The following is a 27,365-nucleotide window of genomic DNA, read 5'->3' on the forward strand; positions in this document are numbered from 1 at the left end:
TTTGAAGTAGTCCCTCACATTCGGTGTTCTTCTATTCCTACCCTCTCTGCCTTTCTCATTATCTGCCCTACTCTCCTTTTGTCTGTTTTTCTTCGCTAGGACACAGCCTTCTCGCCCTGATAAGGCGATAAAGGAAGTGAGATCTGATTTGAGAACTTAGGCTGGACTCCCTGACCCACCTGGGCAGAGTCGGATGTTACAGAAACCTAAAAACCCAAGCCCTCTCTAGGAGGAAACAGTGTAGAGAGCCAGAAATCCTAGCTCCTGCCTGCTCAGCACACCCCCCTCTTAAAACCAAAATGGATTGCAGAAGGAAGAAGAGAATTTCCCAGAGCATCTGGTCCAGTTCTCACCGGCTGTACTGCCCAGTCTATGAACGCCTAAACTGAGAAACAACTGCTATTCTTTCCTTAGAGGTGTCTACGGGCTGAACCCCACTCTTTCTGTCATTATTCCTTTCCAGTTCTTTATCAGTTTAATGGTCCAGAAATCATTTCTGATTTGGAGGATGCTGGGGAATGTCCTCTGATAGCAGAAGAGTCCATTTGCATTTCCTATAATATATCTAGGTAACTGTCAGAGAGAAGTGTGCTTGGAGAGGTCTACTTGCTGCCTAGTTGGCTCAAGTGGGGGCGGGGGCTGCCTGAATGGAGCAACCTTCAAGCAGAAAATCTAGCAAGAGACAAGAAAAGCAGCGGTGCCCAGCTGAGCTAATGGCCATACCTACACTGAACGTCTACACTTGACTTTGCATTGTTAAGCATTAAAAAGAAAAAAACTCCAATAAAATGCTGGAGGAGTACTCAGAATAAGTTGAAAAGATTGCGAAAGAATATTCTAAAAAGTTCTAAGTGCCAGATCAACATGAAACTTTAAGTGTTTATAACTGCGGGTCTCAAGTGTTAATTTTCCATACAGAGTATATGAACTGTATGTAAAAATTGTTGATTTCTTCGTTTTTTAAAATCAGACAAGCCTTTTGTCTTCGTGTGTAGCTATCAAATGAATCCAATGGTGAAGGTCAGTGAATTTTTTTGTGCTGGAAGATGTTTGTTCCCCCTTCGACTCACAGTCTATGAACACACCTAAACAACTTAGGTTTTGTCATTTGAAACCCTGACGTTTTAAAAAAAATTTTTATTATTTTTTTAAATTTTATTTTATTATGTTACATTAGTTACCATACATTACATCATTAGTTTTTGATGTAGTGTTCCATGATTCATTGTTTGCGTATAACACCCAGTGCTCCATTCAATATGTGCCCTCTTTAATACCCATCACCTTGCTAACCCATCCCCCCACCCCCCTCCCCTCTAGAACCCTCAGTTTGTTTCTCAGAGTCCATAGTCTCTCATGGTTCATCTCTCCCTCCGATTCCCCCCACTTCATTTTTCCCTTCCTACTATCTTTTTTTTTTTTTTTTTTAACATATAATGTATTATTTGTTTCAGAGGTACAGGTCTGTGATTCAACAGTCTTACACAATTCACAGCGCTCACCATAGCACATATCCTCCCCAATGTCTATCACCCAGCCACCCCATCCCTCCCACCCCCCCACCACTCCAGCAACCCTCTGTTTGTTTCCTGAGATTAAGAATTCCTCGTTATCAGTGAGATCATATGATACTTGTCTTTCTCTGATTGACTTATTTCGCTTAGCATAATACCCTCTAGTTCCATCCACGTTGTGGCAAATGGCAAGATTTCATTTTTTTGATGGCTGCATAATATTCCATTATATATATATATACCACATCTTCTTTATCCATTCATCTGTCGATGGCCATCTTGGCTCTTTCCACAGTTTGGCTATTGTGGACATTGCTGCTATAAACATCGGGGTGCACGTACCCTTTTGGATCACTACATTTGTATCTTTGGGGGTAAATACCTAGTAGGGCAATTGCTGGGTCGTAGGGTAGCTCTATTTTCAACTTTTTGAGGAACCTCCATACTGTTTTCCAGAGTGGCTGCACCAGCTTGCATTCCCACCAAAAGCGTAGGAGGGTTCCCCTTTCTCCGCATCCTTGCCACCATCTGTCGTTTCCTGACTTGTTAATTTTAGCCATTCTGACTGGTATGAGGTGGTATCTCATTGAGGAGAAACCCTAACATTTTATACTAAAAAATGTCCTCGATGCAAAAAAATAAAAGACAACTAACAATGGCCTTTCCCCATTCCTCCCCCGCCCCATCACCACCACAAACACACTGGAACTACTTGCTTTGGAAATAACACTCAATCCAAGGAAGGTTCTATGCGATTCGATTCAGTGCTCCTTCTCAAGAGACTGTTAAAAGGTTGTCGGCAATTTCACTTGGGGCTACCAGAGGATTCTGGGCTTGCATATATTCAAAAGTTGATCAAATACACGGTAACTCTTGTAAGTGTGTCCCAGAATTATCATTTCATTTCTTGCAGGGGTGCCGACACCAACAACAGCTCTTTCTTATCTCGGTGTACCAGTGGAAACTTGTCATCATTCACCACGCTAGCCTGTGTAATAGACACACACATCTTTTATGTCTGGTGTGTCCATTTTTAGTAGCCCATCAAGAGCAGATTTATTAGCAAATAGCTTTTATATGACACTGTGCTATCCTTTGGTATTTTCTTATACAAGATGTTTCTCTAACCACTACATGTAAATCCAATGTAGCTTTGTGATTCAGATCCTTGAGTGTAAAAATCATGCATTATCATACAGCACCAGCACCCCAGGGGTGGGGGGATTGTCTACTCAATTTAAATAGCAAATTGCACGTGAGTTTATTCATTCCAAAACCAACCTCCAAATTTCCCCTCGCGTTACAGATGCGGTATGTTATTAGGAGCAAGAAAGGGGAGCAGTTCTACCTTCAAATGCTTTTCTTCCCTCGAGGTGACAGCATTCAATATTGTGCCCAAGGTGGTTTTGAAAATCACAGAGGCAACACTGTATGGGCGAAGTTCTTATTTCAACCATTTTTTTTTTAATGCACGATGAACAGAATGTGCCAAGCGATGCACCCTGGTGTTAGCCATATTTTAATCGACATGGGGGCCTAACCAGCAAATTGAAAAGAATACTAATGGTATTTAAACCGTGCCAAAAGAGCACTCTCTGGAATTCAGACCCAAGTACATTCATTCATCTTTCTACTTTTCTTCTATTCGGTGGACTTGGCGTTTGATAATGTAGTTCAGTCAAAAAAACTGGGGGCAGGTTATAAAAATAAATAATACAGCATTCAGTGGAGACTAAATAGAAACCTCACCTATGGGATTAACAAAAAGGTGTAAGGGAGGATCACTAGCCACAGGCACTCGGCTTCTTGGAAGGAGGCCAATTCCAGTAACGGTTTCATGGGTACATTCTAACAAGGAGATCGACTCTAGAGCAATGTTTCTCCATCTTTTTTTTTTTTCTGAACCCCCCCCCAAGTCCCCCTGCTAAGTATCTTTTTAGATATTTTTTCCTAATCTTCCCCCTCCTTGTCCCCAGTGAAATTTTGATATCACAGATACACTGTATATCTGTTGATGTACTGTGTGTATCTGTGCTTTACATAAAAAGAGTAAGATTTTTCGTCCCCTAGGCACCAATTTTTGTCCCTATGGGAGCAACACAGTTCCCACTGAGAATGCTTGATCCAGAAGGGGTGGTGGGGGGAGAAAGGGAAACCTCTTCTGTGCCTGCAACATGACCTCAAGTATGACACTCATCATGACCCGTGAGGTATTATTATTTTCATTTTGCAGATGATCAAACAGTTAAGATCACATGGAATAGTGTGTCTAAGGTTCTAAGTCAGTAAGTATTAGATCCTAATTTTGGTTTATTACTCAAGTCAGATGATTCAGGAAATGGAGAAAGCAAACATGCTGTGTGTCTACTGTGTGCTCCATGCTTCTTAATGTAATCCTCCCAAACACCCAATGGGGTCCCGCTATTCTTTTACTACATATGCAGAAAGTGAGGCTCAGAACAGGTCAGGCAGCCAACTCATGTCATGGCAGCTAGTAAAGGGCACAGCCAGCATTATAACCAAGTCAAGTCTGTCTAGTCTCTGTGCTTTATCATGTGTGGTACGTAACAGGCCATCTGTAAGTATTTGCCAAACAACTGAATGAACAAATTCATCTTAAAAAAGAAGATTATGTCTTCTAGTCCAGGTTCTTTACACTCTGATATCTAAATTTACCCTCTACATGATTTCCACCGAATGATTTCCCAGGGGCTGTTGGAACAACTGCACTGATCCTGGAAGGCCTCTTTTGTATTCCCCATAGCTCTAGTGACGATCAGAAAGAGCTTCCTTTTGCCTTCCTGTCCTTTTCCTGCCATCTTTGTGTGTCGTCATGGTGATGTGCACGAATGTCCTGGCAGATGCTCTCAAGAATGTGAACGATGCTGAAGAGAGAGGCAAACGCCAGGTTCTTATTAGGCCGTGCTCCAAAGTCATCGTCCAGTTTTTCACTGTGATGATGAAGCATGGTTGCATCGGTTGATCTGAAATCACTGATAATCACAGAGCTGGGAAAATGGCTGTGAACCTCCGGGGCAGGTGAAACCAGTGTAGAGTGATCAGCCTCAGATCTGATGTACAAGTCAAAGATCTAGAAAAATGCCAGAATAATCTGCTCCCGCCCCACCAGTTTGGTTTTATTGTCCCGACAACCTCAGCTGGTATCTTGGACCATGAAGAAGCAAGATGAAAACACACAGGAGGGAAAATCCTGGGATTCTTTTTCTAGGGATGTAATACATATGTGCAAATAAAATGCCTCAGTGAAAGAAAGAAAGAAAGAAAGAAAGAAAGAAAGAAAGAAAGAAAGAGAAAAAGAGAAAGAAAGAGAGATTCCTTTTATTCTGGTCAAAATCTGCCTCCCTAAATCTGTCATCTCCACAATCGGTCCTATTCTAGATGTCTAAATTAAATCATCTGAACAGTTGAGAGAAACTACTTTCAATAGAGCTGAGACCTATTTTCATCTGAAAGATGAAAACAGTCCCTGGTTCCTAAACAAACAAAGCACTACCTAACATCACCTCACTCATTACTGGATACATTTTTACAGAGCACATACTATGCACTAGGCCCTTGGCAAAGTGCTGGCACCAGTGCGGCCAATAAGGCGCAGTTCCTGCTACTTTGCATTTTAGTCTCTGAGGATATTCTTCAATGAACACATCTAATATTCTAGCATTAAAATCAACCAACTGCTCTCTACTGAACATACATTTTGTGCTCAGCTCTGCACTAGGTATTTGCAGGCAGGGGTGGAGTAAGGGGGCATGTGGTAGGGAAAGAGGTCCTGACATGTCCCATGCCCTCAGGACATTATTGTTTAAATGAGATCAGGTTTTAGAAGAACATATATTCTAATGGAAATATACCAGTCAGAGTCCCAGCCAGAAACAGATAACACGTTCTTTTCAGCTAAGTTGAGTGGAATTTAGTAAAAGGGCTGGTCACAGAGGTCTGTGCAGGGTGTAGGGAAATCACAAGGCATAATAGTAAGAACAAGGAACTATTAGCATCCCTAGGTCTGAGGGACAAGGACAGAGAGCCATTACTGGAATAGAGTGGGGGAGGGGGAAGGAGGAAGCAGGAGAAGGAAAGGGAAAGGAGAAGAGTGGGGTTGAGAAGAAGAGAAAGAAGAGAAAGAGGAAAAAGAGAGGATAACGGCCAGAGTTGTAGTACCCAGGAGAATGGAAGCCATCTTGGCCGCAATCCCCCAGAAGCAAACATGAAGTAGCTTGAGCTGTATTTCAAGGAAGCACTGGTACAGGAGCCGGAAGGAAGGCAAGGAAAGGAGCCAAGCTGATAAGGGATGCAGTGCTGCTTTGGGTACCTGGGGCCCACTGCAGGTGAGGATTTCACCTGCACAGAAGACACTTCAGAGTTAAGCCCCTCTACTCACCTCTGAGGGGGTGAAGGAACTGGAGTATTTATTTACTATTGCTTGAGGGCTACTCCTGGAATAAGGGGGGGGGATTGGGGCGGGTCATTAACTCTCTGGACTCCCCTTGTGAGCTGGTGAGCAAGGCCTATGGCCAGAGAAAGCCTTGAAGGCTGAGTCACAGGTGTGTGTAGTTGGAAGCCAAGGTTTGGTGTGTCTGGGCATGGTGAATTCCAGAGGGTATAGGGGGAAGGCCCTGACAACTTAGGCTATGGAAGATATGCATTAAGAATGACTGAAAAGAAAGATGTAAGAAATCTGAGTTCCTGATGGATCCATTCCTGTGTATCTCTGGATTGCTGTGTGAGAACCTTATACATCTCTACTTGTAAGCCACTGTTAATTTGAGTTTTCTGTTATATGAGGTCAAACCTCCTTCTGACTGAATCACTCCCACCCATCCAGACCATCTATGGCCACTCACATCATTCCTGGCTCACGTTTTCAATGGCTGAAGAGCATTCCATTAATGGCTATACCATGATTTACTGAAGGAACACCTTCTTTGGGAAAATTTAGATTGTTTCCAGTTTTTCACTGTTGTAAGTCAGGCTGCAATGAATCTCTCTGTAGATAAATCTTTGCACACAGTTTTGCCAATTTTCTTAAGCAAAATTCCTAGAAATATATTTATTTCATTGAAGGCTATGAACACTTTAGAGGCATTTTATACAAATTACACTCCTGCCAGCAGGAGTCTTTCTTTATTGATCCAGGAAGAAAGGGAAAAATCCATTTTCTGCTGGTCAATGGCATTTAGTTGGTATAATTTTTAAGGCACATTAGATATACGGCCTGATACAGGTTATTTGAGAACGTGCTTCCCACACCCCTTCTTCCAAGACAGAGTGCAAACTTTCTGAGTTCAGAGAGGCACTCAGCACATCGGCTTTCTGTCTCAAAGCCTAACCCAGCATCTTGAGGGGTATGCGGATCAAGTAGAAAGTGTCTAGAACATAGATTCAGAAGAAATCAATTTGAGTCCCAACTCTACTGTTACTCCCTGATCTTAAGCAAGTCTTGTTTTCTCCCTGAGCCTTATTTATTTTACATGAAAAATAGGAATAATGATATCTCCCTTGCTGAAAGGCTGTCAGGATAAAATGAGAAAATGGAAATGAAACTGCTTTGCAAAATGTCAACCACCATACAAATAATGTTTGTCATCACATACCTATGGGATGTTGTCTGAATGTTGGTAATTCTAGAATCAAGCTCTCTGCCTCAACTAAGCAGCAGTTGTCTTCAACCCTTGCATCCATTCCTAACTACTAATAATGTGCCACATACAGGATAAAGTGTAGCAGAGAGAAATGCCTTTGAACATGAACTGCTTGGGCTTACAGTACGTTGTTCTCTATCTTTGCCTAGACCAATGGCATCTGATCAACAGGTCCTTCATTCTCAGGTAGACCATTGTCCAATATTCATCAACATGAATGATGAGTCGATCAGTCCATATTTGATCCAATGGGAAAGAGAGGGCCAGAGACTGCTTTACAATCAGAGGATTGCGATGATGTAAAGATAAGAACACTGTTCTTGTGCTACCATGTACAATGGATTGGAGGTAGGAGGGTGGAGTTCAGCAGGTAGTTCCTAAGAGAATTTGGTGTCCACTCCGAGTGAGAAGTCACACATGACTCTGTACTTCTAAGATTTAGTTACTGGGCAACTGGGAGTTTGGCAGAAAAAATAAGCTGGAAGGTCAATTTCAGATAAATTTCATATTTAGGTTAAAATATTTGGAAGGTGAAAAGGACAAGACCATAAGTACTAGATGGTAGGTGAAGATATAAACACAGCTGGACTCTTGCAGGAAAGGAGGCTGTTAAAAGAAAAGCGTACCCTGGGAAGTGGCCCATAATGGGGGTGCCAGTAAAAAAAAAAAAACCCTCCAAAGAAAAACAATACAGAAACTAGAATAAAGTAGAGTGAAACATGAGAAAGACAGCCAGGTGGTGAGACATTATGAGTACCAACGGGTTCCAGCGGACTAAGGGTGTAGAAGAGGAAGATCTATTTGGTCACAAGACCACTGGTGATCTCAAGAGGGCAATTTTGCAAAAGCAGTGAAGGCCGAACCAGATATAGAAGTTGAAACAGCTGGTAGATAGAAGGAAGTAGCAGGGTTAGGTCCTAAGCAAGCATATGAGAAGTGGTGTATGAAAGGAGGAGAACATGCAGGGACAGGGGGACCATCTGCAGGCTGGTCATCGCTTTCTCCTGTTCTGTAAACCAGCCCACTCAATTCATTTATTTATGGGATTTGCTTGGTGTCTTCTCTAAAATATTCAATTACACACACAAAAAACTTATTTCTACTTTTTTTTTCACTTCCTAAGGTCATACTCAAGATTATAGTACAGTGCTTACGTTTTCAAGTAGCTATCAATGCTGGAAGGTATGTGTATGTATCTCTCACTTTTCCCCATTGTGATGGCTTTCTGTATGATTTTTACTTCCTTGTGAGGGGATGCATCTAGTTTCGGTAGCAAGAGTAAGTTTTCTGTCATTTGGCTGAAAGGCCGAGTTAAATAGAACACTTTTCAAAAACATTAAATTAAAATAAGAATAGTGCTTTATATGTCTGAATCATATATCAAAAGTAAAGATTCAATGAAAACTTTAAGATCACTTACTAAACTTTCAAAGATGGGCAGATTTTCCATAAAGATTTCACCAGCAGAGACAGATGGGCTACATTCCAGAGGGGAAGGTCACAAGAGTGATGAATGAGACCTCTAATGTCTGCCATAGCTGTGAAAATCTTTATGGCTAACTAAAATTCCTCATGAATAACAACCTGTAAATATTATACGAGCTGTCAGACGGAGAACACTGAGCTCTGGGACCATCACACATGGTGAACAGAATACCCCACCACGGGATTTGTCAGTAGATTGCCAAGGCATTTAGCGTATCAGGCTTCCATTTGATCTGGGAAGTCAAGAGTTCATACTCAACTACTTGCCAAGGTGACTGAGTTGCAGAGATATAAACATTTCCGAGTGCCGCTGGCTGCACAGTCCTGCAAAATCTCACAACCAATATTTGGAAGCATTACTCACGAAAGCAAAGCTCCTTCAAACTGACTTATACAAAACCCCCAGAACCTCATTGTCATTATTGGGACAGTTAGAAAGAAATACACCTCCTAAGGCCAGCTATGGGAGGAGACGTGTGTATATAAATAGAGTCGTGACTGAGTTATGCTCATGGAATGTCTAATTCTGAACAGAACTGGCTGACTGTATTACTATAGAACTTTCCTCCGGGTAAAGGTGGCTACAGTGTTTAGGCCATCTGGGTTAAGCCGGGTTACTAACACGTCAGTGCAGTATTGCCAGGTGTTTTAGTGTCTCTCCAGATGTGCTTTTAAAAGACGGCAGGCAGTCAACACCATTTGCTGAATGCTCTCTGTGTGAACGGTATTGTATTAGGCACCAGGGAAATTTCCAGGAATGTAAAATTTGAAACCTGAGCCAGTAGGGAGCAACTCTGATATTAAAAACCAAATGACTGTAGATGGGATGCACATCCATTTGGAAAGCAAGAGTGAGAAAGAGCTAAGGATAGGACAAAAATTAAAGCAAAAAGAAGGTGAGAGAGATTAAATTTTGATCCCAATACTTTCCTGCACTGTGAAACAATGGAACATCTATAATTGAGCCATAGCTTCCTGGCAAACAGTATGATTCCTAGCCCCATGACCTTGGGGTTGGCCATGTGACTTGCTTTGGCTAACGGGGCTTTAGCAGACATGATAGGAACAGAGGTTTGTACTCTTGTGCTCTGGCAATCTGCCAGGAGCACATGCCCCAGGTGGCCTCTGATCCTTCAGCGTGGGCCTCTAGAAACAACCTGAATGAAACTAGCAGCCTGGAGCCAAACCCAGCCAACCTCCAACCCATAGCCTGCAGCAGAGCTTCCCAAACTTTACCTAGATCATCTGAACTACAGCTGGCCTGTAGACCTATAAGCACCAGAACAGAAACTTTCTATTCTCATATAGGAGGAAGAGAGGGAGAGAGGGAGAGTGAGAAAGAGGAGGGTGGGCAGACAGAGAGCGGTCAAAGAACACCAAAGGGGTGAAAGAATAGAAAAATATTCCCAAGCAGAAGTCTCCCCGATTTGTTACTAGCCACATTCTCTACTGTCATCCAAGGATCAATGGGGATTACCCACTTCCATCTTTGTAGTTGAGACTTGTGGGTTGCCACTCACTAGTTCCCGGAACCCTTCCTCTGAAGCTGATCATCTGTAATAATTACAAGTGTAAACTTGAATGTGTCATTAAACTTCTCCAGTCTGTTTTCTGTTCTGTGAAAGAGAGATAGTCTTACTCCTTATTTTATAGAGTTGCTGTGAAGATGACACAGGCTAATCCATGGAAAATGCTTCCTCAGTGTTAAGAGCACAAAGTGCGCCATATTTTTTGTATTCCTATTCCTACCCCTACTATTATCATCATCATCATTCATGCGGTGAGTCATCAGGATATTTATTCCATTTACTAACTTACTGCTGGTGTAAAGAATCCTAGGGCAACCAGGCAAATGAGACTCTGTGGTTCTAGAGTTACAGTGACTAGTACCCAATAAGCACAGGCATAGGCAACAACTCCAGTAAACAATTCCTCTTCCTCCTTTTGCCACCATTTTCTGTCTCTTCAAAAAATTGTATGCAGTTCTCAGAGTAGTAAAACTTGAGAGGAGACATATCTTCCTTTTGGCATTCTGATGCTGGCGTCAACTATGAGAGTCAATGGTGTTTGACCATTTTATATGAATATTGCTTAGGAATTCAAAACAAACAGCTAAGTATTTTTAGAAAGACTTAGAACAAGACATTTTTCGTTTTAATTTCTGTTTTTAGTTCTGATTTTTAAATTAAATTTCACATGACCAAAGTTACTATCTTTTTTTTCTATTTAAATTAGTGTGGCTGGTTCACAGGAGAGGAATGATCTGATCTCCTTTAAGACTTAAGCCTTGTTGTCCTTTATTTTGCCCTAAGATAACAAGCGTTCTGGTGAATTTTTGTGTTGGACTCCAGGAATAACTGAAGATTTGGTTCAAAACTTTCCCTCTTCCCTTGCAACCTTTAATAGATGTATCTGCTCCAGACCTCCTGGACCAAGTCTTTCGAATCAGTCTCTTTCCCTTGATAGCTGGCCTAGATCAAGTTCTAAAATACAAACTCTCAGTTTTTACCTTTTGAGAATAAATCCCTCTGCCCTTAACTCACACTGTAAATGAGCTCATTCCATTCCTTTTCTAATTTTTTTCCTAGACGTTTCCTGCTCAGATTTTCTCTTTCCAAGTCAAATTGTCCCCATGTTGACTAATCCTTCAATTATTCTCTCTCGTCTGCCTATTCTAGCTCATTAAAACATTAGCACTCTCTAAAACCTATATTTATATTCATTATACATACATAAGAAATCCCTTTTCTGGACAAAAGGGCTATAAGGAGGCTACATGTAAAATTGGAAAGGGGGATATTCATCATATCAGAATACATCCTGTGAACCTTGCTAAGTGAAAGAAATCAAGGGCCAAGCAATCAGAAGCCTTCTTTGCTCGATTCCTCTCAGAAGAAATACTCTCTACCTTGGATTTTCACATAGCCTCAGAAACAATGTGCATTTATACTAGTTGCGATATATTTTATAAGAGATATATATTTGGTCTCTGTCTGCAATTGCTAGCTCACAGTTCCCAAGACCCTTGGAATTTCCGGGGTGGAGAGTGATAAAGGTATCTTTTGTTACGTTAATGAGGTGACTTTTGGAAGGCCAAGATGGAACCTGGTCACCAGAGACATAACCTGTCTTTAGAGGGTTAGAACTTTCCGTCTCCACCCCTCCCCCAGACCTGGGGAGGGAGGGAGAGGAGAGAAACTGGAGGTTGAATCCAATGGCCAAAGATTCAATCCATCATTAGTATGTAATGAAGCCTCCAAAAAAACTCAAAAGGACAGGGTCTGGAGAGCTTCCGGGTTGGTGAACACATGGAGGTGTGGGGAGAGCGGCGTGCCTGGAGAGGTCATGGCAGCCTCACGCCCTTCCCACATACCTCGCCCTGTGCATCTCTTTCATCTGGATGTTCCTGAGTTCTATCCCTTTATCATAAACCTGTGATCTTGGAAGTAAAACGTTTCTCTGAGTTCTGGTAACAGCTCTAGCAAATTAATCAAACCTGAGGAGGAAGTCCTGGGAACTTCTGGTTTATAGCCAGTGGGTCAGAAGAAGTAGAGGAAACAATCTGAACTTGTGACTGTGTCTGAAGTCCAAGGAAGAGGTCGTGGAAACCTCCCATCTATAGCTGGCTGGTGAGAAGCACTGGTAGAAGCTGGGCTTGTGACTGGCATCTGAAGTGGGCAGGGTTGGGGGGCAGTCTTATAGGCCTGTACCCTTAACCTCTGGGATCTGATGCTATCTATGGGTCAATGGGGTCAGAAATGAGTTGAACCTGCTGGTATGTGAGAATTGCTTGGTGCTGTGTGGGAAGTTCTCCCCTCCATGGAAATTGGGCTCAGGAACCTCATTTACTAGTCTATAAAGAACATCTCATTTTGCTTCCTATAGAATTAATTTCCTCCTTCCACTCTAGTCTTACCATTCCTATTTACCACAACTATAGGTCATATTTTTTTTTTTTAAATAGGTCTTTCTCTTTGTTTAGAATTTGAGCGTCCCAAAGCCAGGTTTCGGTCTCTCTCATCCTCCTATTCCAAGTGCCTAGTGTTTGTTAATAAATATAGGAAGGAATGCTACAGGCATAGTAAATCAGATCATGTCACATCTTAGCTCAGAACCCTCCTAAGTCTTCCCTTCTTAAGAGGAAATTTCAAAGGTTTTTAACCATAGATGATAAGACCTGACTTGGCCTGGCTCTTGGTTGCTCACTGACCTCCTTATCCTTCACCATCTTGCTTCCTCAGCTTCAATCCTACTGGACTCCTTGTTGTTCCTCAAACCCCACTAAGCTTGCTCTCATCTCAGGGTCTTCGTGTTTACTGTTTCCTCTACCTGGAACCCTCTGTATCTGCCTGGCTTTTTCTCTCACTTCTCTACTCAAATGCCACCCCCATGACCACCCCATTTAAAAAGTTCCCTTCCCCTATTACCTCTAGCCTGCTTTATTCTTCTCTGTCAAACTTATCATGACCCGATTGCTTTCTCCTATTAAAATTCAAGCTCCATGAGAGAGGTTTTTCTTTCATTTACTGTGGTTTCCCCAGTACCTAGAACAGAGTTTGACCTATACTGGTCATTGAATGGACTAATTGAAGGACAGAATGAATTAATTCTTAGTTGGCCGAAAATAAAGTGAAGCTCATAATTTTTTCAGGACATTAGACTAGGCACTAGACTCAGTTCTTTCCTAGAGGGAATAATCTTCAGCATGCCCAGTTATTCATTCAATCAAGGCATATCCTGTACTTATCTCCAAGATGTTGGATGCATGACATTAAAAAAAAAAAAAAAAAAAAAGGAATGCATGCCTTTACCCTTTTGGTGCTCACACTCCAACCCATTTCCTTTTATGATCTATTTTATCGACCATCCTTCATTCTAACTCTTGTCTGTCATTGGTATGTGTGCTGCTGGACTTAAGGTATAAGGCAAGAGGCTGACGTAATCTTATGCTGTCCTCAAAGTCCTTACCCATTAATGGAGGTCACAAGGTCAGACATCTTAAATAATGATCATCACTACATACACTGGACAAAATCATCAACTTCATAATAAAAGCAAGAGTAAATCAAATCACCCAGTGACCAGAATGAGCCTATTACAATGCCTTTTCCTCAGATGCTTTGAAATGCCTGTCAGTTACATTGTCCCCTCACAGATGGGTTTCCCCAGGTAACAGACTCTGAGACAATGTTTAAAGAGCAGGGTATTTAGTAAGGTGTGCTCTTGTGATCAACATCTGTGGAAGGGAGAAGAAGGAAGCAGGAATGGCGACCGAGAGAAGTCAAGCTAGGAGGCAGGCCCAGTGACAGTCTCAGTGAACCCCACTAGAGCTCCTGAGGTAGAATGTTAGAATTCTCCTGCATTAGGCCCAAATGGCCAGGTCTTTATCCTCCTGCAACCATCAGGAGCTACCCTCAGAAGGGGTGTGACTTTGGGGGAGGCAGCTGAAGCAATTCCCCAAAGGACAGACAGCTGAAGGTCATCTGCTGAGGACACTCCTCTTCACTGCATGGGACCTGGGAGTTGTAGAGAAGTAGGCTCAAATGACTCCTCACACCTAGGCCATTCTACTTAGTGTTCTATGTGACCCAACTGCCATGGCTACACATAGTCCAGGAGTCAGGTATACAGGAGTTGTTCTCAGCCAGGGACAATTTTGCCTTCCAAAGGACATCTGGCAGCATCTGGAGACATTTCTGGTAGTCACAACTGAGAGGGCAGGTGCTACTGGTACAGAGTGGGGTGAGGCCAGGGATGTTGCTAAACATCCGACAGTGCACAGCACAGTCTCCCCAACAAAGAATTGTCTAGAGCACCCGGTCTAGAAAGCCTGGTTTCAATATAAACAGATTGTAAATACCTGACCCAATCAGATGCTCTTTCTTGGAGAGTTTGATTGTAACATATAGAGAAATTTAGATGGTAGAAAGGTAGGGAAGTTAAAAAAAAGTTAGAGGGCTAAAGAAGAAAACAGAAGTCACAAGGTGGTCGAAACTATAAGGACAAGGTAGAGAGGAGAGAGAAGCTATGATACTGTGGTAGTTTGAGTCTACAACAGCAAAGCACATCAAGAGAGAAACAAACAAGCTTCACGGTGACTGCCATTCCCCATCCTTCCTTATGTTTCCAGGGGTCCCCCTCATCACCTAAGTCTATCCCCGCTCCTTACAGCTTGGAGGAGACAAAGCTCATCTGCAGTAGACTGAAATCAAGATGACTATTATTGCTGATATCTGAAAGTATATTTAAAAATTCAAGAGTTGTTTTTTTTTTTTTCTTTTTTTAGACAGGGACAGGGGAGGGATAGAGGGAGAGGGAGAGAATCTTAAGTAGGCTCCACGCCCAGCATGGAGCCCGACCCAGGACTTGATCTCATGACCCTGAAATCATGACCTGAGCCGAAATCAAGGGTCAGATGCTTAACTGACTGAGCCACTCAGTCACCCCTCAAGAGAATGGCTTTTAAAAATTTTATTTTATTTTATTTATTTTTTAAAGATTCTGTTCATTTATTTGAGACAGAGAGAGAGCAAGCAAGCATGAGCTGGGCTAGGGGCAGAGGGAAAGGGAGAAGCAGACTCCCTGCTGAGCAGGGACCCCCCCCCCCACAAGAGGCAGAGCTCGATCCCAGGACCCTGGGATCATGACCTGAGTCAAAGGTAGATGCTCAACTAACTGAGCCACCCAGGCGCCCCAAGAGAATGGTTTTTAAACCAGCAACAGTTTATGTAAGTCTGCAAAAGAACAAAATGCCTTTGTCCTCACCTCAATGTTCTCACCAAAAAGTATTATGTAATCTCAAACTGGTTGTGTTCTGAAAATGGAAAACATCCAAATGGAAAAACGAAAGTAATGATTTTTGCTCACAGGGATGTGATTCCACCATTTCTGTTGTGTAAAGCTTTGTATTTTGGGATGGATGACAAAATGTTACCCTAGGCCAAACTCACAAATGCCTTCATTTTCTGGAGAGTATAAAAATATACCTTTCAGAGCCAGCATTCCACTAAAATAGTGCCCATGTATCATGACACTGGTTCAGCACTGTGGTGCTGCTCTCAGTGTCCTAGGTCCCCATGAGGCCCAGAGAAATCTGTCATGATGAGGAAAACAAGAAAGAAACAAGCATTTGCTTAGTTTCTGCCATGCCCCCGGAAATCTCCATGCAGATATGTGGCGGAGTGGTGGTTGTGATCCAGCTAAATGTCACAATTGGGTTCTACAGTCAGATTATGCATGGGGTAGCACAGTAGTTTCATCCAGTCTGGGAGATGTTAATGCTGTTGGCGTCCCCCTCAGAACTCCCTTTCCCGCTGATACACCCATCCCCAGCTGCTACGAGTGTTGATTGCTACTGGCCCATTGCCTCACGGCTCCAGAGAACCTTCCTCAGTGAAATGGGAACTGTTGTCCTCTGCTCCCCAGAAATCCACAGCCAATGCCTGACTGACATGGGGTAACAAAAACCCAGCTCCCGTCCTTCAAAATGGGGCCAATTCTATGGTGCGATGTGTGCTCCAGAGTGCCCTGGGGGGTCAGGCCAAAGTTCGTGTCCACTTCCTTGCTTAGCTTGACTCCATCACCAGCATAACCCCCACCGCATCCTTCCTCCCTCCCTCACTCCCCTTCACCCAAGAGCTGCTATTTAGGCAAATTACTTGCACAAGAATCTATTTCCACGAAACATTACTTAAGGCTGTGGTGCCTGACCATCCCAGTATGCTCAGCACTGAGATTTTCTGAGATGCAGGAATCTCAGTGCTCGAACCAAGAACATCCCAGACACACCAGGACCAGTGGTCATCCTAACTTAAGGCAGATAGATATTTAGATCCTGAGCTTTGCCTCCACAACTTTGGGTAATCTGAATGACATTGATTTGGTGGCGTTCTGGTAAACCAGCTACGCAGAAAAAGAAAAACAAGTCTTGATTTGCCATATTTGCCAATTTTGGTGGGGTCTGTAGTCCCACTGGCTGATTTCAAGCTACCAAAGTTTAACAACCAGTTCATAATTGCTGTATATTTAACAACTGGCTCTTTCAAGCCAGTAAAAGTCAGCTCCAGTACACAAATTCCCACAGCAGAAACTGAGAACTTTCCAAAGCTTCCTCATGTGTCCAAATAAATGGATACAGAAGGCTGAAGATGCAAAATTTTGTTACTAAGGTTACTCTAAAGCAAATAAATCTAGGTCTTCACGGAGAATATAAATTTGAGCTCAAGGAGAAAGGGCCATAGAAATTGGTTTTGAGAAAAGAGTTTAATTATTATCACTGTGACTGCTTTTTGTGGGCATCTGAAAGGCTACCTTTGAACTTATGGAGCTGTTACCAGCATCACTGATAAGTTACAAGGCATCTGTCCCAAATTCCCGACACTCGAGACAGCACCGTGACTGCTGAAGAAGTTGGCCCCAATTATTTTGCCCTGAGATTTTTCCCTGATAAGGAAGCTTTAGGCTGAAAATCACCTCACATTGTAGATGCAAGCTTCTTCCTGACTTACCACGACAGCTTCCTTAAGCCGATCTGAAGCTTTAAATTATTGGCCCACTTGTATTTCAAATTTATCCATTCCCTGAGGACAAAGGTAGCATAGATTGGAGCACTGTTAAGTGAAATGTCAGCAATTATTAGATGTGCTTAAAGTTTTTTCCCCCATCTTCTTTATTAAGTGTGTGAGTGGGAAGAGGCGGTGGGGGGTGGGGTGCAGGGAGGAAGGTTTGGTAACTCTCAAGATGGAAACAAACTTTTTAGTCTGATGTAGCAAGGGGAAACTGTAAAGGCTTGGATTGCTTTAATGAGACAAAGAGTTAACTAGGGATTTGATTAAGGCACTGAAGATGATAAAGCTTGCGTTGCAAGAAGTAGTGATCAATTCCTTCTTTTTACAGTGTCTCATAATCTGAGAACAAGAAGATCACTCAATGAAACTCATATCTTTTAAATTCAGAACAAATAGTAAAAAGGAAATTTGTCTTATGGAGTTCCATAGCCATCAACAGAGGGTAAGATTTTAAGAGGTCAGTGGATTAAAAGCTAGAGAATAAAAATCTTTACTATTATTGTTTTTTTCCATTATCAAAGTAAATACACGCTTATTATTAAAAAAACTGCAAACGTAAAAAAAAAACCACTATAGCTCTTTGGATTCTGATATTTTTCAGTCTTGTCTTTAGGCATCCCCTTCTGTTGTTTTTCTTTTCTTTTCTTTTTTCTTTTTTTTTAAAGATTTTATTTATTTTTATTTGAGAGAGAGAGAATGAGAGAGAGCGAGTACATGAGAGGGGGGAGGGTCAGAGGGAGAAGCAGACTCCCTGCCGAGCAGGGAGCCCGATGCGGGACTCGATCCAGGGACTCCAGGATCATGACCTGAGCCGAAGGCAGTCGCTTAACCAACTGAGCCACCCAGGCGCCCTATTTTATTTTCTAATAGAGTTGTGATCAAACTAATTGTGAAGTTCGCTTTTTTCCTTATATTACACGGCACAGGAGACTTTTGTGAAAAGGACCATGTCAACTTCTGAATGCTATTAGTCCTTGCTCAGCGGCAACATGAAAGGTCACATTATTTATTGAGTGTCTACTATGTGATAGTCACTATGCTAAATCTCATGCCACTGTGTATTAGCAATGTCAGGAGGAAATTTACTTCTTCTTTTGGATACAAAACATAATTCACTCTGTAAATGATTTCACTGAACATCTACCAAGTACAGTTACCATATTAGATGCTGAAGAATATAAGCTATCCTGTCCTTGAAAAGATTAAGGTCTACTCATTGATTGCTCATCCATTCATTAGTTGCACAAATAACAATTGAGCTTGTATAATATGAAAAACACTGCCCTTTCAGATTAGATCCACGGGAAACATCTCTGGGAAGGAGAGGAACTAGTTACATGCAATTAAAAACAAAAGAATGAATGATACTTTCACATCTAGTTTGACTCTAATAGGCAGATATGAAATTATACTGTCAAGTTGATGATGATAATGACACCAATGCTAATAGCAATCACTTATGTACCACTATGTGCCAGGTCCTGTTCCATATATTTTATTTAAGTGGGCTCCAAAACCCAGCATGGAACCCAGTGCGGGGCTTGAGCTCATGACCCTCAGATCAGAGCCCGAGCTGAGATCAAGAGTCGGATGCTTAACCGACTGAGCAACCCAGGTGCCCCTGTTCTATATATTTTACATAAAATATACACACAGTGTATACATATACAGTAACTATTTGATCTTCACCATAACCCTATGAGGTAATATTATCATATTTTATTGAATTCAAAACACCATTGGACATTAGATACATTCTGATTTCAGGGCTTTTATAATTGTGGCTAGAGAATATGTCTTACGTTTGATGAAATGTTACTATTATCCCCATTTTACAGATGAGGATAAAGAGATGGAGTATCTGACCAGTACTTGAACCCCGTCAGCCTAGTTCCAAAGGCTATAGTCTTAACCAATATCCCAAGTGAGATAACACTTGGCCCAGAGGCATCCAGAGAAAATTCAGGCTCTGTAAATCCACTTAGTACAGCCAAGGCCAAGAGAAACAGAAGAGAGAAATCTGTGGCAATATCAGATGAACTAGACAATTGCTGGCCTCAGTGTTTGTTGTCAATGGGTAACGCAGTATGAGCAGAAACTGGGTTCCAGTCCCACATCTATTATAACCTTGGTGATGTCATTTTATCTCTCTGCACATATTCTGTCTTCTGTAAAAATAAGGGTAGGGGTGGCGTAATTCAGTGTCTTTCAAACTTTTTTGGACTGCAACCCACAAAAGGAAAGTATTTTACTTTCTGTTGTAGCACACACGTATGCATGTGCGTGCATGCACACACACCCACCTAATTGAAACCAAAGTGTCAAAACAATACTTAACCTTGCTTGTGCAATGTACTCTGATATTTTCTCATCTCTTCCATTCCATTAAAAAATTGTTGGCTGCAAGTCATTAAACTGATTTCAGTATTCACTAATGAGTACTTTGAAAACAACTCATATAGCTACTCCCTTAAGCCTCTCTCCAGTTAGGAAATTCCACAGCATATGGGACTTCTGGGGTGGGGGTGGGAGCCAGAAACCTCAGGAAAGAGAAAGTTGACCCTTTTGCCTTATAAATAACTCATTTTCTTTTTAATTGGATCATGTTCTTATTACCTTCAGCAGAAAGTTCTCATCATTAAACCATTTGGCAAGTACCACTTGAGGGCAAAGAATCCTATACTACGTTCCATGGCACGTTTAGTGAGAAATTAACTGGTATCCCTGAAAAAGACTTCCCTACTCACGTGAGTACGGAGAAGAGCTACTGACTTTATCCTCTTCTTAGCGTTTCCATGTATAGTAAAGGCTGCAACAATTTCAGCAATGACAAAAAACTTTCTTACCTTTATAAGCTACTGTTTTTCCAATCTTATTGACCCCAAAATGATTTTTTTTTCAAGGAAGAGTTATTAACATCATATAGAACATTAATGTTCTGAGGAATATTGCTTTGGGAAATGCTACTTTGGGGGAATTCTAGAACTGGTAAAATATTTTAAGTTTTTATTTAAATTCCAGTTAGTTAATACACAGTGTTAAAGTAGTTCCAGGTGTACAATATAGTGATTCAGCACCTCCAGACATCACCCGATGCTCATCGCAACAAGTGCCTTCCTTAATCCCCGTCACCTATTTCCCCTATCCTCCCACCCACCTCCCCTCTGGTAACCATCAGTATGTTCTCTACAGTTAACAGTTTGTTTCCTGGTTTGCTTCTCTCTCTCTTTTTCCCTTTGCTCATCTGTTTTGTTTCTTAAATGGTATGTATTTGTCTTTCTCTGACTGACTTATTTCACTTAGCATAATACTCTCTAGCTCCATCCATGTCGTTGCAAATGGTAAGATTTTGTAGAACTGGTAAACCATTAAGACAGCTCTAAGTTCTTCTCACTCTTACAGAAAGAGTTCTACCTTTATTCAAATATATAGTTATCCTTGGTGAAGTAAAACTTAAACTAGAAGCTCAGAGAACTGAGAAAATTGACGCAAAAAAGATCTCAGGCTCTTTTTTGTTTTTGAAGATAAATTCGTGAAGATAATTTTAAATGGACAATTTTCAGACTACTATGCCAATAAATACTATAGTACTTTCTTGATCATTGACATATGAAGACATGGACACTGTACCTTCCTACTATATATTCTTTTTTAAAAGATTTTATTTATTCATTTGAGAGAGAGAGAGACAGAGAGAGCACAAGCAGGGGGAGAGGCAGAGGGAGAAGGAGAAGCAGACTCCCCGCTGAGCTGGGAGCCCGATGTGGGGCTTGATCCCAGGACCTGGAGATCATGACCTGAGCCAAAGGCAGAGGCTTAACCATCTGAGCTACCCAGGCCCCCCCCGACTATATATTTTAATACATGTATAAATGCTAACTGTGTGATTCAAAATTGTGTATAAACATAATACACTATACATATATAAAAATTTATATAATTTTTAAAAATCACACTATTACCAAATTCTCCCTTTTCTTGGTTTAAGTTACTGAAGTCAATTAGAAGTGGTAGAGGGGTGCCTGGGTGGCTTAGGCAGTTGAGTGTCTGACTTGGTTTTGGCTCAGGCCATGATCTCAGGGGCGTGGGATCGAGCCCTGTGACAAGTTCGGCTTTGGGCTCTGTGCTCAGCCCCGGATTTGCTTGGGATTCTTTCCCTCCCCTCTCCCTCCCCCTCTCCTTCTCCCCCTGCACATGCTCTCTCTCTCAAATAAATAAATATTTAAAATCTTAAAAAAAGAAGTGGTAGATTATTGGGGTGCCTTCCTGGCTCAGTCTATGTCTATGGAGCATGTGACTCTTGATTTCAGGGTCATGAGTTTGAGCCCTACATTGGGTGTAGAGGTTACTTAAAAATAAAATCTTAAAAAAAGTGGTAGAATACTACAGCTAGAATTAAAGGCAAGCAAGTGTCTAGCAATGGATAAGGGTCATATTTTACAATGTTTTTCTCTTCTCATTTCTCTCAGATCTAAGATAAAAGGAACCACTTCTTTAACACGTAGAGATTGGGCCACCAAGAAGAAACAGTGAATACTTTTATTTAGTAAAAGGCTGCCTCTCTCTACTGATAAAAAACAAAGACAGCTGGTAATGTAATTTTCAAAGGGGAATGTGTGTTTTTGTGTGTGTGTGTGTGTGTGTGTATGTGAAAGAGAGAGAGGGAGAAGGAGAGAGAGAGTGAGCATGTTTGCGGGGGCAGTTAGTGCTCATCTTTACTTCTCTTTGTAATTTCTAAGCCTCAGAAATCATCCCATTATTATTCCTAGTAACCTGGAAGTAAATTACTAGATATCTATCAATTCAAAATCATTTGATATGGCCTCAGTGGTATTTTTTTCAAACATATTTTTGTTTGTTTTAGGGGAAAAACTGTTTTGCTTTCACAGAACACAATTTAACAGCAAGTAAATGACTTCAGAGATGCCCTGCCTCAAATGTGGTTTTGATGGGGCACCCAAATTCTGGAGATTTCTAGAGGTCCATGTGGCGGTACATATCAGAAGCCATACAAATGTAAACGTCCTTTAACAGAGTGGTTGTGTGTTTAGGCGTTTATCTTGTAGAAAGACTAGGAGATGTTTATAAAGGTGTACAAAGGATGTTAGTCACAAAGCTGGATATAATAGTGAAAGATTTGAAATGACTTTAATTCAGAATTGTCTTGGTAAATCTGGTACAGCCAGAGATGAGAATACTACCCAGCCATTTAAAAAATTACTCCGTAGAGGAATATTTAAACACAAAAATATCTTTATTACAGTTCTAAGGGAAAAAAGAGGTCATAAAATGGTAATGTGATTTTATTACTGTTTGGTTTAAAAGAAGGGAATCTGAATTCACACACATACACACGCCCCCTGAGAGAAAGACAGAAAGTATATGAAGCACATTTTTTGTAGTGGTTATCTCTGAGTGGTGGGATTATGGGTAATTTTTTCTCTGTTTGTATTCTCTGTTTCCAAAATTTCCTTGAGTGGCATATATTACCTCTGTAATTTAAAAAAAGGACAACACAAAGAAACAGTCTTCATTCAGTCTTTAGTCTCACTGTCCTATTTCTCAAATATCCCTTACACCAAATTGGTATTTTTTGATATCCATAAGCAAAGCTTCAAAGCATATATCAATATTCCACATGAGTAAGAAATTGGTGACTCCTGGGGCTGGCTCCATTTAAGCAGGTAAATGAATATTGTTATGAGCGTCCGTGTCTACTAGGCTGACCTTTCTGGAAGTGGGCACCGGTGTGATATTGTTTAAAAGGTGTAAACATGCTCCACCTGGCCCTTCCAAGTTCTTCCCTCACAACTCAGAGATTATGGCTGATGTTCTACCAACAGAGAGTCATTCCTCAGACTTATGGCTTTTCACCCTATTAAAATGCAAATAACCCAGGAGAAGTACACATTAAACTTTACCTGTCACCTGGGTTAAATAACATATCATTTTCTGAAAAGAAGTTTTAATGGGGAAGACATGGGAATTTGGGTGGGGCAAGCAGGGAGAATAAAGGATGAATGAATACACCTGGCATCTGAGGAGTAATTAATATTCATAAGAGTGATATTTTTGTTTATGGCTTATGAGTCACTTAAAAATATGTTATCACATTTAATTTCAATGAGATCAAATAGAGTGGCAGTCACCGAGGTGACTTAAGCAGACCAGAGATTTGGACAAGTACAGAAGACAAAATCCTCAGGCCTCGTCATTATCTTAGAGGCATTCCTAGAAGCCACAATCCACTTGATTGCATACACTGCTTTCACCTGCCCCCCTTCTTTTGGCCCATCCTAAGCATGTCCAAATAACGACTGCATGCAGATAGGTTAGACCCCGTCAAGAATGTAAGACAATTTCTTACTTAATACACTGTCAATGTATAACAAAAAGGACTATCACCTTCTAGGAATTTTTTTCTAAAAGACAAGAGCCAATTGGAGATACATGAAAGCATCTAGTCAAATACTTTAAAATGTGAGCAAAGGGGTGCCTGGGTGGTGCGCAGTAGCGTTTGACCCTTGGTTTTGGCTCAGGTCACGATTGTAGGGTCATGGGATCGAGCCTCACATCAGGCCCCACGCTCGGCATGGAGTCTGTTTGAGAGTTTCTCTCCCTCTCCTTCAGTTCATCCCTACTGTGCACGTGTGCTCTTACTCTCTTCTCTCAAATAAATACATCTTAAAAAAAATAAAAAGTGAGTAAAGATCTTTTTCTTAACCTATGGGAAATGGAAAACAAAGGAAAGGATGAGAAAATGACAATAAAAGAAGGTGGCAGGAGAGTGAAGGGAAATCATACAGAATTACTTCCTGTCTATAAGATACATAAATTAAGTAAACGACAGTCCAGTGTAGTGGCTAGAACAGGCTCTGGAACCAAGCCGGGTTTGAATCCTGGCTGTCAGTCAATCTGTGTGTGACTGTGTGCCTCAATTTCCCCATCTTTAAAATGGGTATAATAACGTATCTACCTCAGAGGGTGCTATGAGGATTAAATTAGTTCATATTTGTAACATTGTCAGGCACAAAGTAATTGCCTTAAAATGATGGTGAGGCCCTCATACATACTCATGTATGACAAGAAATATGCCAAAATGTTAGCACATGTTAACTCCATGTGGTAGAAATATGGCTTTTTAAATAGAAGAAACCCCAAAATCCACACTTTTGTAATCAAAGAGTGGTAGAAATTAATAACATCAATCAGAGGACAACAGGAGCTTGACAATTTAATATGTACTGTTACATTAATAGGATGTTCCAATAGTAAACCCTCCGTTAACTAAGGCTGTTCCTCTTAGTATTTATTATAAAATATGTAATATTTATCAATAATATATATTAATAATTAATGACACAAATATAATTAATAAAAGAGTAAAGCTGAAGTGAAAGAATGAAGAGTGATCAAGGATAAAAGAGCAGTAAGAATGGTTAGGGAGAGGAAATCCAATAGGCTGAGCTTCCAACTGGGAGGCAGGAAGTATTTAATGAATTACATAAAGAATTATAGAGTCCCAGTAACACGTATTGAATGATCCCATCATAATTAGATGGTATCATAATTATCAGCTTATGAAGTGAACCGCTATAAGCAGAACTAAAGATACAAAAGTATTACCAAAGTTAGCACTTGAGAACACATTGCAGGAAACAATTATGTGTTAGCTGAAGACTGGACAAAATGATCTAATCGGACCTCCTCTCCCAATGCCCTGGATTCTCCCCCCAAGCTGTATTTCAGGATGATTTACGCCTCTAGTGCACTTGGCAGAGATGATCATAATTCAACTCTTAATTCTTCACTACCAAGAAGCAATGAAGACATTAAGCAATGGAAGGTGACAGCAACTTACTGGAAAGGAAGTGCTGGGATGCCGGCCCAAAGTCCCTGTGGGCTTCGTGCAGCTGCCTGATGCGGTCCTCAACGGCCACCTGGGAGGAAGAGGAGAGAAATGATGTTCTCTCATCACATATAATGAGGAGCAATTAAAACAATGTACCCTTTTTGGTAAGATCTTTCGGGCCTCAAAAGCTGGAACACTAAAGCAACAATTTATAACCCTGGTTTTAATATCCGCTTACCATAGATGGCCTCCGAGACCCATTTTTATCAAATTGAGGCCAAACAAAAAAGATCTGCTTTCTTGATAATGTTATAATGAGATTTTTTTTTTCACACTCTACTCATTGGCAGACACAAATGAACTACTGCTCCAATGAGTACCATCAAAAATGCAAACTCTAAATCTTTCATGCAAAGGTTAGGGAGATTGTCATTCCCTGTTATATGTGATGGCTAAAGGAGCTCAGAAAGGGCATATATTTTGTCTTAGTCTGTTGTTTTTGACTCATGTTTTTTGGAATCCTATTGATGACTGATGGATCACTGAGTGATAATAAGTAACCAATAGTTGATCAATACTCAAATATCAAAGAAGTAGAGGCAAGGCTTAAATGTAGGGGAGAAAATGAGAAAAAAGAAAATTTCAGATTGCAGTTTTTAGTAGACTTGAAAAGTATTGAAAAGTATATCTTTAGGTGGCATGAAATAAAAAGTACCACTCTTTTTTTCCTATTAGGTTTTTCTGTAATACATTGACAGTGTCCTGATAGCTTAGTGAATTCCATTCTGGGTGGGGGAAAAAGGAAGAATTTTACAGGCGAAATGGTACACTTTGCCATCTGGCATTCTGCCAACTGGATATTAATGGTGGCCCCAGGCCTGTAGGCTCCATAAATCTGGATCTTAATTTGGTTCTGAAAGGCCCATGCTAAACAAGGGTTGGTCAGCTCTTGCCCAGAGCCAGCAGAGCTCAAGTGGGTTTGCTCCTATGGTGTGGGTAATTCCCAAGAGATAAAACAGGTATTAAACGGATCAGAAATCTGGCTCAGGTAGTCTGGTCTAAAGCTGACTCCGACCTTGCAGTATGGAGTCAAGGGCCTGACATAGATCGAGAACAATCTTCTTTTTTCATCTTCTTCTAGCCTTGCCCATCTTTGCTGGGACCAAATATTTTGCAAAGCATGTGGAGTTCCAAAAAGGGCAGGATTTGCTTCACTGTTACACACATAAAAGCACGAAGAACACACCAAAACTCCCTTTCCAGTCGTATGACCCTGCATTACCGGCCAAACTCAACCTGCCTGTCCTGCCACATTGCATCCAATGTAACACTTGTCTGACTTGTTCTTGCTGCTCCTCCTCTCTAGAGTGCTCTTCTCTCCCTTCTCTTCCAGTTCAAGTCTTTTCTATGTTTATACGCCCCCCGTCTCCAGTCCCGCAGGGTTAGAAGTGATTGCTTCCTCAACATCCTCACAGCACATAGTTTCTACTCGGAGCACTTCCATCGCACCATCTGTTTTAGTTGCAAGGACATGGGTATCTCCTACAATGCACTGTGGATTCCTTGATAGCTGGGACCATTTCTTGCTTACCTCTCTTCCCCTACGCTCCCCCTGGCAGGATGCTGTGAACCCTGCACACTGTAAGTGGTAACAAAGGTTTAATGACTAGTTGAGCAAACCAATGCGTATGTGTGACTGACAGACATAGACAGACAGATCTGGGAGAATAAACCAGAATGTGTACTGACACTGACTGCATGCTGCATGCCCCTGGGTATATCGTTCTAACGTTAACTTTCCTTACCTGTAAAATGGGACAACAATATGACGTACCTCATAGAATTGTTGTGGGAAATAGCTAAGACATGTGAAGTGTTTGGCCTGCTTTCTTTCACATGGTGATTACTCAATGAATGTTAGCAACTACTGTTTTGTTGCTTTATGATTAACATATGGAGAGGAATAGGTTATTGCAGGCAAGGCAATACATGCGAAACAAAAAAATGGCTAATATATATATATATTTAAGATTTATTTATTTGAGAGAGAGAGAGTGTGTGCATGAGTGGGAGGAGGGGCAGAGAGAGAGGGAGAGAGAGAATCTCAAGCAGACTCCCCGCTGACAGTGGAGCCCAATGCAGGGCTTGATCTGAGATCATGACCTGGGCTGAAACCAAGAGTCAGATGCTCAACCGACTGCGCCCCCCAGGCGCCCCCCAAAATGGTTAATATTTATTAAGTACTCCGTTAATGGCAATATGAATTAACTTATTTAAGTTTCACAGT

General features: G+C 41.3%; 1 protein-coding gene across 13 annotated transcripts in view; it reads right to left on the reverse strand.

Moving 5' to 3' along the window:
* DMD (dystrophin) overlaps positions 1 to 27,365 on the reverse strand; it is a 2,446,616-nt gene that overhangs the window by 202,569 nt on the left and 2,216,682 nt on the right. For all 13 annotated transcript variants that reach the window (XM_032426633.1, XM_032426634.1, XM_032426635.1 and 10 more), the window contains one exon: positions 25,088 to 25,166. In XM_032426633.1, the coding sequence (XP_032282524.1) occupies positions 25,088 to 25,166 (79 nt within the window). The remainder of the gene's footprint in view (positions 1 to 25,087; positions 25,167 to 27,365) is intronic.

This window comes from Phoca vitulina, unplaced genomic scaffold, assembly GCF_004348235.1.
Source record: "Phoca vitulina isolate PV1807 unplaced genomic scaffold, GSC_HSeal_1.0 scaffold35, whole genome shotgun sequence".
Classification (NCBI taxonomy): domain Eukaryota; kingdom Metazoa; phylum Chordata; class Mammalia; order Carnivora; family Phocidae; genus Phoca; species Phoca vitulina.